This window comes from Ochotona princeps, chromosome 17 (genome assembly GCF_030435755.1).
Source record: "Ochotona princeps isolate mOchPri1 chromosome 17, mOchPri1.hap1, whole genome shotgun sequence".
NCBI classification, from domain to species: Eukaryota; Metazoa; Chordata; class Mammalia; order Lagomorpha; family Ochotonidae; genus Ochotona; species Ochotona princeps.
The window spans coordinates 21,386,754-21,401,276 of record NC_080848.1 but is presented as its reverse complement, the minus strand read 5'-3'; the positions used below and the strand labels follow the sequence as shown (position 1 = coordinate 21,401,276).

Genomic DNA, 14,523 nt, shown 5'->3' with positions numbered 1-14,523 from the left:
CTGGGTCTGCCATGGAGCCAGAAGCCGCAGAAGCCAGTTGCTCTAGCTAGTTGGGGAGCCAGGAAAGTCCCCAACCCCTGCTGGGGCACCCTTACCCTGCCCCACCTCACCTTCACAGGCATTCCCAGGCGCTCCCCAATAAGTTTGGAGTTGTTGACGATGTTGTAGTGGGAGAGAGTGGCCCCCTTGGGGCTGCCTGTCGTCCCCTGACAAGACAAGCAGGCGATGGCTTGGCCACCTTCTCCCTACCTCCTTTCCACCCTGCCCACTGCCCAGAAGGGAACTGGATTGGGAGCCGGGGGGCTAGAATGTTCATGTGGAATTGCAAAAAGTACTATCCGATACCAGGTTTGAAAGTGCAGAAGATAAGGTCTCCATCTCCATGCTGTGCATTGGGCACCTCGGAGAACTCTGCTGCCTACTCCCTGGGCACCTTCTCTCTCTGCCTCAGTCCAATGACGAACAGATTTGGCTAGCAATGACCCAGTGAACCTGCCCTGTGCCCGGAAGAGGAGAATGAGGAAGGGAAAGTGACAAGGACCCTGGCAGCAGAGAGGACAACTGAAGGGTGACCTCAAGAGATGGCACCTGCCCTGTTGATGTCTGCTGCTGTCTCCCCATCCCCAGGAAAGGGTCCCAGGGGCAGAGGGGACATGGGTCAGCCTTTACTTGAAGCCCCAGACTGCCACCATACCGAGGTGAACTGGATGTTGATGGGATCGTGGCAGGACAGGAACTGTTGGGTGTGCCGGAGCTGGGCCAGATGCTGCTGCGTGCTGCCAGCTGCCACCACATCATCCAAGAGCAAGGTCCCCGGCAGAGAGGCATCCACCAAGATGACCGTAGTCAGATCTGGGAGCCTGGAGGAGTAGGGAGGATGGCGGGATGTGGGAGCCGAGGGAGGGTGAGAGGACACAGGAAGATGCCAGCCCCAGCACTGGGGGGCTGGGCAGGCAGTGAAGGAGGTCAGGAGTGCACCTGGGACACACCCACCTCTGACTCTTCAGGGCCCCTGGCTGGGCCTTGTCCAGCTCTGGGCAGATTTGCTTCAGGATGTTGTAGTATTGCTGGGTTTTGAATTGCTTGGGGAACACAAGGGCTTTGCAGCCCACCTGGTGGGAGGGAGTCTCGGCTACTAGAGAGCAGGAAGCCCCAGACCAAAGTGCTGCAGACCCCTCCTGACCAGTTCTGTTCTCACACACACCACCACTGCCCCAATGCAGATCTGCACCAGCCTGCAACACACACTCACGTGCACCCCACCCCAAGATAAATGGATCCACGTACCACCCCCAAGATGTACACCCGCCACACTGAACCTGGCTATATGCGCCAGGTTCCAGAGCATGCACACCCCTCTCCCTCACACATGCCTGCCACCCGACTCCCACCAACCTTGTATCTGGTCAACCACTTCCTCTGTAAAATCCAGACCTCCTTCCAGCTACATATAGCCCAGAAGGGACACTCCGTGTCACGCCCCCCCCCCCACACACTCTCCCTCATCCCTGTGGGGAAACCGTGGACTGGGGACTAGCTGGTCCCTCTGCAGGATCAAGTTCTTACTTTCTTGAGGACGTACTCCAGTTCCATGGCCTGATAGGCCGGATTCACAGACACCTGTTGGGGAGAGGCGGAGACCAAGGGTCTGTCAGTGTCCTTGTCTCTCTCCCCCACTGTCCCTCCACTCCCAAGGGGCTCAGAGGTAGGGCCACTCAGTGAGCCTCAGAAGACAGCACAAACCCCACCAGGCCATGGGTCTGGACCCAGGGTCATAAGTGACACTCCCTGACCCCCACCAACTACCAAATACCCCACAGTGACAGGCAAGTCTCATCTCACCAGAATGATGCCTGCCTGGGCAGTGGCCAACTGCATGAGCACCCAGGCATAGGAGTTGGGGCCCCACATGCCCAGCCGGTCGCCCTTGCTAAGGCCGATGCTCAGAAGGCCAGAAGCAGCTTTGTCCACCTGGGACAAACAGGGAGGGTATTGGGGTGAGGTGAAGATACACACACAGGAAGGGACCAATGACTCCCACCCTCCCCTTAGAGACCAGCAGTTTCCCAGAGTTAACAAGGGCTTCAGGGTGACCTGAGACAGAAAGTACCTGGTCCTCAAGGAGTACCAGCCACCCACCCCACAGCCATATGCCCACCCTCATGGCTCCATTCAGCCAGGGCAGCCTGGCACTAGGACCTGCGCACCTTCAGGGCTCAGGGAGAGCACTCACTTTGTCCTTGAGCTGGGCAAAGGTCAACCGGATGTTTTCATGGATGACCACCAAGGCCTCTTGGTCCGGGACCCTCTCTGCTGTGTCGTCCAGACACTGGCCCACGGTCTTGTTGACAAGATGAAACTTGGTGTAGCCTTGAACATAGCTGAAACCTCCAATGGGCAGGGGTGCTGTGCGATCCACCTCTGTGGAACTGTGGAGGATAGGCAGGGCCATGGACTTCACTGGACTTGGTTGGACCTGCATGGTCCCAAGAGTCAAACACACCCAACCAGGAATCAGGCTGCTTACAATGTGCTAGGGACCACATAGCCACTGGACGCATCTCCCAACTTCAAGCTTAACCCTAAGGCCACAGGACAGGGGCCAGGTTAACCCGATTTGGGGAAGGGGTCTCCCCCTTGCCTCCTTAGGAAGGATGAATTACCCCAGGTACCTCACTTACTTAGATCTTACAAAACTCGCTGCACTTGCATCCCATTCCCTACCTCCTGGAGAATAACTGGGGTCCCATATGAGGAACCAGTGAAGCCCACTCTCAGACCCAGAGCTAGAATCCAAGGCCTTAGGTTATGGGGCTCTTTGATGAGCCAGTGTCTATCCTCTGGGCCTGAAGGTCAAAGACAGACTAGGGCAGACTGTAACCATCAAAAGGCATCTGGGGAGCTCCTATTGTTCTAGAGAATGGGGTGCTGTATAACAGATGCCACCGAGATGCTGGGCCCCAGCATCTTGGTGCTCCAAATGGTACCTGAGCTCGGTCCCACTTGGAGATGGTGTCACCAAGCAGAGAACATTGTGACAGGAGGATGGGAGCATTTTAGATCCCATATTGAGTGACAAGACAGGAGGAGCTGATGGAACATAGCCCACCAGTCACAGACTGCATTCCAGAGTCCTGAGGCCCTGAAGTTGCCCTGCAGGAGTGAACACTCCTGAACACTGAGGCAGGGAGGGCATCGGGCACCACGGTTAGGTTAGTGCTTGGAATGCCTGCACTCCATCTTGGAGTTCTTGGATTGAGTCCTGGTTCTTCCGCTATAGATCCAGTTTCGTGGCAACATGCACACTGGGAGGCAGCAGAAGATAGTGCAAGTACTTGGGTCCCTACCATCCATGTGGGAAAACCGTGCTGAAGTTCTGGGCTCCTTGCATCCGCCTAGCCCTGCCCCAGCTATTGTGAGCGATTGGGCAGTAAACCCGTAGAGAAAAAGGTCTCTTTTTGTCTCCTTCTGCTTTTCAAGTCAAGTGAAAATGAATCAATACAGTTCAGAGCTACACAGGTGAGGAAGACAAGTTCACATCTGCAGAGTCAAAGAGGAGGGGCTGCCTGGCTGGCACAGGGCTGGGCCAGAAGCAGGGAGCCCAGCACAGCCAACCCCAGCCCTGGGAACTGGGAGAAAGCAGTCAGGGAGGGTTATTCCTGTTCTTTCAGGCTGCAGATTTTATCCCCCCATCTGATCATCAGAAATAAGCTAAGCTCATCTCCCCCCTCGCCACTGCTTCTATTTGCTGCTTCCAAGAAAGTGAGACTGAATTAAAACGCAAACAGACAACTCCTTGGAGAAGTTCAAAGAGTTCTAGAAAATTCGTACCAATGCAATTTGCTCTTTTTTTTTTTTAAGATTTATTTATTTTATTACAAAGTCAGATATACAGAGAGGAGGAGAGACAGAGAGGAAGATCTTTCATCCGATGATTCACTCCCCAAGTGAGCTGCAATGGCCGGGGCTGTGCCGATCCGAAGCTGGGAACCTGGAACCTCTTCTGGGTCTCCCACGCGGGTGCAGTGTCCCAATGCATTGGGCCGTCCTCGACTGCTTTCCCAGGCCACAAGCAGGGAGCTGGATGGGAAGTGCAGCTGCCGGGATTAGAACCGGCGCCCATATGGGATCCCGGGGCGTTGAAGGCGAGGACTTTAGCCGCTAGGCCACGCCGCCGGGCCCGCAATTTGCTCTTAAACACAGAACTTCCATCCATTTCCAAAGCCCCAGTGCAAACAAACTGATTCTTCTTTCTCTGGCCACATCCCATGTACCTGGGGTAAAAAGGTCAGACTAGAAGAGTCTTAAATAAGAGATCTGTGTTTTTTGTTTGTTTTTTAAGTTTTCCCTCTCTCTGTGTCATGTAGGGGCAGGAGGGAGAAGCTTAAACAGTTAGAGGGTAGAGCAACTGGGAGAAGTGAAGTATAGTAAACACTGGGTGAGGCTAATTAGATGGGGTATTGTGAAAGCCAAGGCCCTCGGGTGCCAGGTGGGACAGCAGCCAGGGCCAGAATCAGAAGCGCAGTCCCTCCCAGGAAGGCACTAGGGCAAGAGAATCCAGGCCCAGAGCTCATTTCTTCAGACGAGGCCAGAGAAGGAATTCTTAAAAAAAAAGGAGGGGGGGCGGCAAAATCCTGTTCAGTGTTAGCAATCAGTGTATCCCTTCTTTCATCCCTGGTGCCTGAGTGTCTAGAACATGAGCAATCCTCAGATGAATGAATTAAGGACAAGGACTTGAATCTTTGCAAAGGAGATACAGGAATCGCCAATGGCCAATAGGCAGAGGAAATGCAAACTAAAACCCACAGTGAGGTAGTGTTTCACACTCACCAGGAAGGCAAGATAGATGATAGACAGATAGCTGCATTAGAATGCCTGAATTGGAGTCCTAGATCTGCTCTCTTTTTCTTGTTTTGAAGATTTATTTATTTATCCCAACAGTAGTGGTGTAGAAAGAAGTAGGAAGAGATAGAGAGAGAGGAAGAGAGATCTTTTATCCCCAAAGAGCTACAATGGCAGGGGCTGGCCCAAACCGACACCAGGAGCTTGGAATTTCTTTTTCTCACACAGGTGCAGGGTCATCTTCCACTGCTTTTCCCAGGTGTGTTAGCAGGGAGCTAGATCAGAAGTAGAGGCTCTGGGACTTGAACCAGTGCTCATATGGGATGCTAGTGATGCTGGCAGTGTTGGCAGCTTAACCCGTTGTACCACTGCACCTGCTCTTCCCCTTCCCCCCGGTTTGCTTTCATTTCCAACTTCCTGCTAATGCACACCTTGGGGTGCAGCAGGCAGAGACTCCAGTGCTTGAGCTTCTGTCTCCCCTGGCTTTGGCATGGACAGGCTTCTGGGGAGTGAATTAGCAAATGGAAGATCTTTCAGTCTTTTCAAATTCATAAAATTAAGTAATTTTGGGAGGGCCCAGCACGGTAGCCTAGTGGCTGAAGTCTCACCTTGTACATGCCGGGATCCCATATGGGTGCCAGTTCTAATCCTGGCAGCTCCACTTCCCATCCAGTTCCCTACTTGTGGCCTGGGAAAGCAGTTGAGAATGGCCCAAAACCTTGGGACCCTGCACCCGCCTGGGAGACCTGGAGGAAGTTTCTGGCTCCTGGCTTAAGATCGGCGCAATGCCAGCCATTGTGGTCACTTGGGGAATGAATCATGGGACAGAAGATCTTCCTCTCTGTCTCTCCTCCTCTCTGTATATCTGACTTTGTGATAAAAATAAAATAAATCTTTTTAAAAAACTAAGTAATTTTTTAAATGAATAAATTGGAACCTATGTACATTTCTGGTGGAAAAGTGAAATGGCTCAGCACAATAGAAAACTGTGATATTCTCAAAATTCACAAAGTTAAACACAGAATTACCATATGCCCTAACAATTCTACCCCTAAGTATGTACCCCAAAAAACGAAAAGCATTTGCTCAAATTGTTGAGTAAATATCACATGGGAGACTTCATCTTAGACATGGTCCTGCCCTCCAACAGATCAACAGACCATCCAAAAAATCAAAATCGGGAATTGCTTGTGCTAAAATCAAACTGCGCTAAACTGTTTTCCTGACCTTTCAAGAAACTAGGAGAAGTGACAGCAAGCCACATATCCCAATCAGGCCAGTGTCGATAAAGTGCTTTCTGTAATACTCCTTACATCACAAAGGCAGCCCGTGAAGTGACCTGTCATTAACTAATGTGTTACTTTTCTTTTGTTCACCGCCCCCTCCCCCAGTCTCCTTGCTTTCCTAAGGAAGCAATTCTGAAATGACCAACTGAGGTATTTGTTCATTATCCTTGTTTTTGTCTGTTCTTCCGTCTGGGAGACTGAAGCATTCTGTTTAGCCATGAGAATACTTCCTGTATTTTATGGAATGAGTGAAATGTTGTCTAGAATTGGACTTAAGGCCAATTAAGCTATTAAATTAAATTGCTAGTTTTATCCTCTGAGAAAACAAAAACATGCACATAAATTCTTAGTAGCACAATTCATAAGCGCCCAAAGGTGAAAACAACCCAAATGTCCATCAACAGATGCAGAGGCAAATAAAAGACGCTGTACCCATTCCTACAGTGAAATATTGTTTGGCCATAAATAGGAATGAAAACCTGACACCTGCTACAACAAGGATAATTTCCATAGACATGACTCTCAGGAGAAATCACAAATGTTTTCAAACTGATTCCAAATACTTACATAGTTATACTATGACTTCCAGTTTTCTATGATAAGAATGATATGTACTTTCCTCTCCTCTGAAATACCATGGGAGTGGGCACTGCCATCACTAGGGACCCCTGCAGAGAAGGCAGCTGATGATGGCTCAGGTACGTGGGTCCCTGGCATCCACATGCAAACCTTGGATTGAATTTCTGGCTCCTGGTTTTGTCCTGGAGAATGCAGACATTTGGGGAGTGAACCATAAGATAGAAAAATCTCCTTTTTCTTTGCCTTTCAAATAAATGAAAGTGTTGTTTGCTTGTTTGTTTAAGACTTCTTTATGTTTATTGGAAAAGCAGATCTACAGAGAGGAGGAGAAACAGAGAGAAATATCTTCTATCCACTGGTTCACCTCCCTAAGGGTCACATCAGTCCGTGCTCAGCCAGGCTGAAGCCAGGAACCAGGAGCCTCTTGTGGGTCTCCCACTTGGGTGCAGGATCCCAATGCTTTGGGCTGTCCTTGACTCTCAGGCCGCAACCAAGGAGCTGGAAAGGAACTGGAATAGGCAGGACACGAACCAGTGCTCAGATGGGGTCCTGGCACTTGCATGGTGAGAATTTAGCTATTAAACCATCACACTAGGCCCTAAAGTGTTCGTTAGTTTATTAAAAAAAAAAAAAATGTCGTGTCACACCATTTGAATTATTGACCTCAGATACTGGACTTCCAAAGGCATCTATATGTAGAGGTGAACCAGTGGATAGAAGATATTTCTCTCTGTTTCTCCTCCTCTCTGTAGATCTGCTTTTCCAACAACTTGACAGACATTTGGAGCACTTGAGCTCAGTTGCAATTCCAATACCGAGCCAGTTTCCTGCTAATATACTTGGGAGACAGAATATAATGGTTCAAGTACTTGAGTTTCTCTCAGGTATGTGGGAGATCTGGATGACGTTCTTGACTTCTGGCTTTGGCCTGGCCTCTCTCCCCATCACTCTGTCTTTCAAATAAAGAAATCTTTTTTAAAATAAATGTATAATTGGGCCTGGCGCAGTAGCCTAGTAGCTAATGCACATGCTGGGATCCCATATGGGTGTCGGTTCTAATCCCAGTAGTCCTGCTTCCCATCCAACTCCTTGCTTGTGGCCTGGGAAAGCAGTCAAGGACAGCCCAAAGCCTTGGGACCCTGCACCCGCATGGGAGACCCGGAAGAGGCTCTGGGCTCCTGACTTTGGATTGGTGCTGCGCTGGCTATTGTGGCCAGACAGAAGATTTTCCTCTCTGTCTCTCCTCCTCTCTGCATACCTTACTTTCCAATAAAAATAAAATAAATCTTTTAAAATTTGCATAATTTCACTTTCAGGAATGTATCAAACTGAAATCATGCATGTGATCACCGAAAGACAAATACTATTATGCCACTGCTATCATCCCCAATGTGGTAACTAGATGCCCATCATCAGCAAAATAAATTAAAAAGTAGTGATTTGCTATTTGTAATTTTATACATTATGAGAGCAAAGGAACTATGATTAAACACAACAATGTGAGGACCCAGTGCAACGGATCAGTGGCTAAATCATTGCCTTGTATGTGTCAGGCTCCCATATGGGTGCCGGTTCACATCCCAGCTGCTCCACTTCCCATCCAGCTCCCTTCCTGTGGCCTGGGAAAGCAGTCAAGGATGGCCAAAGCCTGTTGGGACCCTGCCTGTATGTGGGAGATACAAAAGAAGCTCCTGGCTCCTGGATTCAGATCTGCTCAGCTCCAGCTGTGTGGCCACTTGCAGAGTGAACCTGGGAATAAAAGATCTTTTTCTGTCTCTCTTTTCCTCTGTACATCTGCCTTTACAGTGAAAATGAATAAATTTTTTAATGCAATCATGTGAATCTCATAAGAAATGATGTCAAATAAAAGAAGCCTGGCAGAACAGGGCATCGTGTTCTGAGTCCTTTTATGTGCAAAACAAGCAAAACTAATCCATGCTGTTGGAAGTCAGAGGAGCTCAGTCGGTAGGGTCAGTGGCCTTACAGAGTTCATGGGGTCACGGGAAGCTTCTAGCGCCAGGGACTGTTCTGTCTGATTACCTGGTCATGCTCGATTTAGCAAGGATTCATCAAGCGAGGGCTCAAAATACCGGGCACTTCAAAGTTTGCGGAAATAGGGTTCAAAGATATGGAAGGGGAAATTTACAAGGGAGAAAGTTGAGAAAGAGAACTTGAGCAACTAATCCCAAATGCCAACAACCAAGTTAGTTAAAACAGCTGTACTGATTGCAAATGATAGGCCAACAAAACAAACCACGTGACATTCACACACAGTGCACGACAGTGACCATATGTGCTCTAAGGTCACTGGAACAGCAAGACCCGTGGTCAGGAAGTCCAGGAAAGATGGTCCACAGGTCCACAGGTCAAAGTGAAACTTCTATGAGGCATTTGTTTCCCAAAAGATGGTAAAGAGGAAAAGTATTACAACTTTTCAAACTGTGACAAACTGTGTGTGTGTGTGTGTGGAGAGAGAGAGAGAGAGAGAGAGAGAGAGAAATGACAGCAGTTAGGGCAAAGATCTACTCTCAAATCCTTTAGCAGCTCATATTTCAAAATCATTCCTTTTGATCATCTGTATTATTATGCTACAAGGCTCCAAAGGAGACTATCCTAAAGATGATATCTGTGAAGGGTCCTCAAAAAGCGTGTGACAGACCAGGGTTGCAGAGACAGGCAGTTAGCCTGTCATTTCGAGTCCTGACTTTTGATCCAACCTTGCTAATGCACCGGGGGGGGGGGGGGGGGGGGGGCGGGGGGGGGCTGTTGGAAGATTGCCAAAGTGGACAGACCCAGACCACTCATGTGACAGACCCAGATGGAGTTCCTGGCTCCTCCTGGCTTTGGGCTAGTCCTGTCCTGGTGGTGTGGCCATTTGGGGTGCTAATAAATGCATGAAAGATTTCTAGCTCTTTCTCTGCTTTTTAAATCAGTACCTTACAAAAAGAAAGTATTCATAGGCAGTACCAGAGAACAGCTTCAGTTAAAAGTGTTTGTCCTCGACGGCCCAATGCATTGGGACACTGCACCCGCGTGGGAGACCCGGAAGAGGTTCCAGGTTCCCGGCTTCGGATCGGCGCGCATCGGCCCGTTGCGGCTCACTTGGGGAGTGAATCATCGGACGGAAGATCTTCCTCTCTGTCTCTCCTCTGTATATATCTGGCTGTAATAAAATGAATAAATCTTTAAAAAAAAAAGTGTTTGTCCTCCCACTGGACTCAGATCCTGGCCAAAAAGAAAGTCAGGGGCTGTGTGGGCTGCCCTTGGAGTGAGTGTGGGGGGATGCGCCTCCTCAGTTGTTGATGCCTGCGATGGACAGCAGGTCCAGATGTACATGAGGGCTATGATGGTCAGCTCATCCGGGCCAGCAGGGGAGGTCAACTGCCTCATTAGACGCTGGAAAGCAGGAGCATGTTAGATTGCACTGCAGCATGTGGCACTGCCTCAAGCTCCCCAGCCAGACAAGAGTAATTAAATAGTTCTTCATTTCAGCAGAACAGCAGGAAGTATTCATTGACACAGCTCTTCAGAAGGCAATAAGTGCAGCAGTCCTGGGATCTTATCACATTTGACCTCAATGCTGGCCTCCTTCCTCCTTGCTCAGCGCTCCCTGGAACTGGATCAGGAGGAGGCTGCTCGCAGACCCAGAGTCCCAACCAACTGCTGAAGAGAGTGCAAAAGCAAAGCAGCCTCCAGGTCCCCATAGTTGATAGCAAACCACTTTCCTATTCCAAGTCACTATTCCACCTGCACTAAATTTGACATTTGCAATGTTTATATATATATATATATATATTTTTTTTTTTTTTTTTTTGAAAGAGAGCACCTGAACTTGTGTAAGCTTCAACACCCACACCTCTGGATTTCTTCTGAATCTGTAATCTCTACTAACATTTGGAGTCTGTGTAACCTAGCAGTGAGCAATTCTCCTTTTAGCAATTCCGCCTAAAAAACTAACAAAGGCCTAGAGGTATGAAGAAAGATGAATTGCCATCCAACAAAGACGTGGGAAAATACTTTATTCAGCGAGGAATGGATTGAATAGTGAATTACAGTGCATCAATTAAAAAAAAAAGAATTACAGAGCATCTACATAATATTCAGTGGAATACTGCCATTAGAATGAAGTGGAGTAGGGGGCAGTGCTGTGACTTAGCAAACAAAGCTGCTGCTTGCAACACAGGCATCCTATATGAGCATCAGTTCAAGTCCTGGCCACTCCACTTCCAATATAGCTCACTGCTAATGTCTTGGTAAATCAGTGGAAGATGGCTCTCAAGTGCTCTGGCTCCTGCTGCCCGCATGTGAGACCTGGATAGAGTCCCTGCCTCCTGTCTTCAGCCTGGTCCAGCCCTGGCTGCTACAACCATTTAAGGAATGAACTGAAAGATGGAAGATTCTCTCTCTCTTTGCTTCTCCATTACTCTGTGTAATTCTGCCTTTCAGATAAATAAATAAATACGTCTTTAAAAAAGAAATGAAGTGGGGAGGGGAGAGAACAAGAAGTTGGGAAGCAAGAGTTTAAGCTGTGGAGTGGGATGCCTGCATCCCTTTTTGGAATGCCACTTCCAGCCCTGGCACTCTCACTTCTAATCCAACTTCTGTCTAATGCATTCAAGAGTCAAGATGACCCAAATGATTAGCCCACAATGTCGGCTCTCTAAGTGAACATTTAAAAAAAAAATGAAGACGGGTAGGAATTTGGTTCAGTGGTTGGGCTGTTGCTTGGCACAGTGTATCCTACATTGGAGTCCCTGAGTTCAAATCCTGACTCTACTTCCAATGCCCACTTGCTGATAATGAGCACCCTGGCAGGTGGCAGGTACTGAGTCAAATATTTGAATCTCTGCCACCTATGTGGGATACCAGGACTGGAGTTCTTTGGTCCCAGTTCAACTGTGGGTATTTAAGAGACGAAGCAGTAGATGGAAGATCTATGTCTCTTTTTGTCTTTCAAATAAATTAAAAATAGACTAGAAAATGAAGATATTCTACATTTAATGACATGGGTGAGGTTCAGTGTGTCTTCAATGGAAATGTGAGCTGACGGATACAGGGTCATTGTCACAATCTCTTGCCAGGCATTACAGGCATGATCTCATAACCACTCCCTGACCAAGATAACATAGCCGTTTTACAGACAGGGAGATGAGGCTCCAAGAAATGCAGCACTTCACTCAAAGCCACAGAGCCAGTAGGTGGATGAGCTGGGATTCACCCTGGGAGTGTCTGGTTTCCAAGGCCTTCCAGCAACACCAAATGGATCTGCATGGAGCCCTGCAAGAAACAGGGGCTTCTATAGTCACCTCCTTCTCACACCAGTCTCAGACCATTTGTGTTCACAGATGAAGAAGCAACAGCTTTGTTTAGGTTCCTTTTGCACCTACCTCTACTTGGTCTCATGCCTCACAGTCAGAAAACACACACTTTTTTCCCCAAGATTTACTTGGGGAATCTTATTTATTCTCCTTGGGGCCCTTCTCTTACTATTTTATCTTCATGGTTCCAGTTCAACTCTCCTGGCACAACCCAACAGCAGCTTTGCACCTTGCCTGTGCAGCCTCCTGGTTAGACATGCCTAGGTAGCTATCTGCCCCATCACCTACCCTGCTCAGCCCCATTTCATTTCCTGCATGCTCCCCATCCCCAGAACTGGACAGACAACATGGGGCTGGTTGCCTCACGAGACTCCAGGTGGAGTAACTGTGGTGTGCCTGTGATATCCAACCAATATTGCAGGCTACAGGTCACTGTGGGCATGAAAGCTTCAGAACAGTTCTGCACAGGATTGGTAAAGACCACCAAAGGCACAGCTGGGTCCTGAAGGGGCTGCTGAGGTTCAGGAACACCTGCCCGGGCAAACAGTTCTAAGAGGAGAAGCTGTTTGCTTTGCCTCCTGAACATATTACTTGCTGGGCGAAGGTTCTTGGAACGTGGGCCAAGGCTGGTAGGTGAACCCTGCCCCTGCCATGGACTGAAATTGCTTCTGGTGCTGACCAAAGCCTCTGAATCCATTCCAAAGCCCTCTCCCCCACCTCTGAGAGGGGGTGTGGCAAGACTTTCAGGAAGTGGGACCCGGAGTTGCAGGGACATTGCCCAGGCTGAAGCTGCCCCTGCTCCCCTGAGGGAGGAGGTGTTTTGCTAGGCACCATTAAGGCTTTCCAAATGGGATGGAAAGCAGTAGCAGCTTTCATTCCAAGCTGTCCAGAGACTTATGCCCTCCCTATTGGGTGTTTGATGCCACGCTGGTCTTTGGGTCCTAAGAAATACATCATCAGGACTGGCGTTGTGGCATAGCATGTAAAGCCTCTACCAATGATATCTGCAACCAGACTGGTGCTGGTTCGAGTTCCAGCTGCTCCACTGCTGATCCAGCTTTCCTGGAAAAAGCCGCAAAAGATGGCCCAAGTGCTTGGTTCCCTAAACCCATGTACTAGACCCTAGACCTAGATAGAGCTTTTGGTTCTCTCTCTCTCTCTCTCTCACACACACACACACACACACACAATTTATTTATTTCTCCCAGAATCCCACAGTGGCAAGTCCTGCACTGAGCCAAAGTCAGTTTTGGGGAACCCACATGGGTAGCAGGAACCCAGTTACTTGGGCCTCCCCCACTGCTTCCCAGAGTCTGTATTAGCAAGAGGCTGGAGTCAGAATTCAGAGTTAGGACTCACATAGCAAATCCAGGTTCTGATGTGGGAAACAGGCATCATACATGCTAAGCTAAATGCCTGCTTTCAAATGAAATTTCTGAGATCATCAGGAGGTTTGATGATCTCCTAAGAAAGACAACTTGAACTTTTAAAGGGCAGATTAACTTGCTGGGGTAGACAGACCTCCACTAATACAGTGAGCGAGAGTCTTGGTTTGTCTACACTTCCGGGCTGTCCTTACAGGAAAGTTTCTGGCCTCATTCAACACATTCACTTCAGCGTTCTAGGTTGATGGCTCAGTGGGTCTCAATTCAACCTGCTGGGACAGGCAGGCTTCTCGCTCCCATCCGCTTTACACGGTCCTTGGATTCCTTAGCTCAGCACAACCAGCCTGTGGGCCACTTGCTAAGTGGGGCCACACCCTTTCAGGGATCTTCTGTCCCTAATTTGCTAGTATCTGACATTCCAGTGGCATCTGGTGTGCCAGGGCCAGGGCCAGGGTGGGGGATGTGCTGGGGGGGATGTGAACAGCCCTGAACTTGAGTTTTAGCTTAAGCTGTTCTATCTCGAAACAAAATTGTACCATTTATGTTTGCTGCATGGATAGGTGATACACTTAGGCTGATTGAAACATACATTTCTTCATTCAAGAAAATGAAGTTGCTGTTCTGATGAATAAAATCCAAAACAAAGAGCACCACTAAACAGTCATTTTCCTAACCCATGACCATCTTAATGACTGGTAGCAGTTAAAAGCACAAGAATAACTATCATATTTTGAAAGATCTACAGAAAAAAATTTGATTATATCTCATATACTACATGAAAATTATACCATAAAATGGATCCTGAGGGCTGGCACAAATGCTCAATGGCTAAATCCTCACCTCACAAGCACTGAATTCATTCATGGGCGCCAGTTTATGTCCCAGCAACTTCATTTCTCATCCAGCTACTGCTTTCCCAGGAAAGCAGTAGAGGATGACCCAAAGCCTTGGGATCCTGTACCTGTGTGGAAGACCTGGAAGAAACTCCTGGCTCCTGGCTTCAGATTGGCTCAATTTTGGCCATGGTAGCCATTTGGAGAGTGAACCAGTGGATGGAAGATCTTTCGGTTTCTCCTTCTCTCTGTAAATCTGATCTGCCTTTCCAATTTAAAA

The 14,523-nt window shown here is 48.5% G+C and overlaps 1 protein-coding gene across 1 annotated transcript in view; it reads right to left on the bottom strand.

Moving 5' to 3' along the window:
• Window positions 1–14,523, bottom strand: part of ACSF2 (acyl-CoA synthetase family member 2) — a 33,920-nt gene that overhangs the window by 10,778 nt on the left and 8,619 nt on the right. The window contains exons 2-7 of the mRNA XM_004591057.3: window positions 2,234–2,429; window positions 1,843–1,971; window positions 1,567–1,620; window positions 994–1,112; window positions 695–860; window positions 111–206 (exon numbers count right to left, since the gene is read on the bottom strand). Coding sequence (XP_004591114.1) covers window positions 111–206; window positions 695–860; window positions 994–1,112; window positions 1,567–1,620; window positions 1,843–1,971; window positions 2,234–2,429 — 760 coding nt within the window. The remainder of the gene's footprint in view (window positions 1–110; window positions 207–694; window positions 861–993; window positions 1,113–1,566; window positions 1,621–1,842; window positions 1,972–2,233; window positions 2,430–14,523) is intronic.